At 38.0% G+C, this 902-nt stretch overlaps 1 protein-coding gene across 1 annotated transcript in view; it reads right to left on the bottom strand.

Annotated features, from left to right (window-relative positions):
• LOC107098755 (B2 bradykinin receptor-like) overlaps positions 1-902 on the bottom strand; it is a 4,887-nt gene extending 3,985 nt beyond the window's left edge. Inside the window, exon 1 of the mRNA XM_015396589.1 lies at positions 760-902. Within this exon, the coding sequence (XP_015252075.1) occupies positions 760-779 (20 nt within the window). The 5' untranslated portion in view covers positions 780-902. The remainder of the gene's footprint in view (positions 1-759) is intronic.

The following is a 902-nucleotide window of genomic DNA, read 5'->3' on the forward strand; positions in this document are numbered from 1 at the left end:
CAATAGTTACTTTTACTAGTAACTAGTTACTTTTATTGTGGAGCAACTCAGTTACTAACTCAGTTACTTTTTGGGATAAGTAACTAGTAACTATAATTAATTACTTTTTAAAAGTAACGTGCCCAACACTGGTAATAACGTAAAATCAAGAGCCCAATGTAAAAAATTCCCCTTTAAGTATTGTAATGAAACAAAAGCAGCATCCAAACTTAAAAAAAAAATAGGAGTGATGTTATTATTTAGCTTGGAGCTGCGCGCCTCGACCAAGCTGCAGCAGTGTGTTTCACTTTAACGCAAGCCTGTAACACCGTTCCCCTTTAAATAACCTCGGAATATGTGGGCTGGAGTTGAATGGAGTGGAGTGGAGTGGAGTGGAGTGGAGCTGGTGTAGTCCACTCGGTCGGCCACTGGACTGAGTGGACCTACAGCAGCTCCTCTCCACTCTCTATAAGACGCGGCTTCTTTGAAGCTAAGCACAATAAACCCGCCCACCTAGACAGAGTACCTGGCAAGGTGCTCTGAGTGTGCCAGTCAGAAAGTAACCTAATCTCACTTTGTTGTTATTAAAATACTGTTGATAGTGTTTTATCTTTAGTTGTCTAAATGAAAATTAATAAATACAATAAATAATATTAGTTATAATGTTTAGAGGGAAATAAAGTCTCCTTTTTATAAGCGTATGTGCAATGGTGCAGCCTCAGGTCTCCTCATTTAAAACACATTAAGGCTGCATATCAGAGATAAAGCCGGGAAACATACCTCATATTTAAAGCCGCCATTCGTCCAGATAAGAAGAAAAGGGTTCAAATAATCAGCTTCCTTTTCTTCTTTCCTTTGTTAGACGTTAAAAATTTAATTCATTGAGAAAAATCAGAATAAAAGTCAGCAGCTGAAAAACACCT

The sequence above is a fragment of the Cyprinodon variegatus genome, unplaced genomic scaffold (assembly GCF_000732505.1).
Source record: "Cyprinodon variegatus isolate N-32 unplaced genomic scaffold, C_variegatus-1.0 Scaffold807, whole genome shotgun sequence".
Lineage (NCBI taxonomy): Eukaryota > Metazoa > Chordata > Actinopteri > Cyprinodontiformes > Cyprinodontidae > Cyprinodon > Cyprinodon variegatus.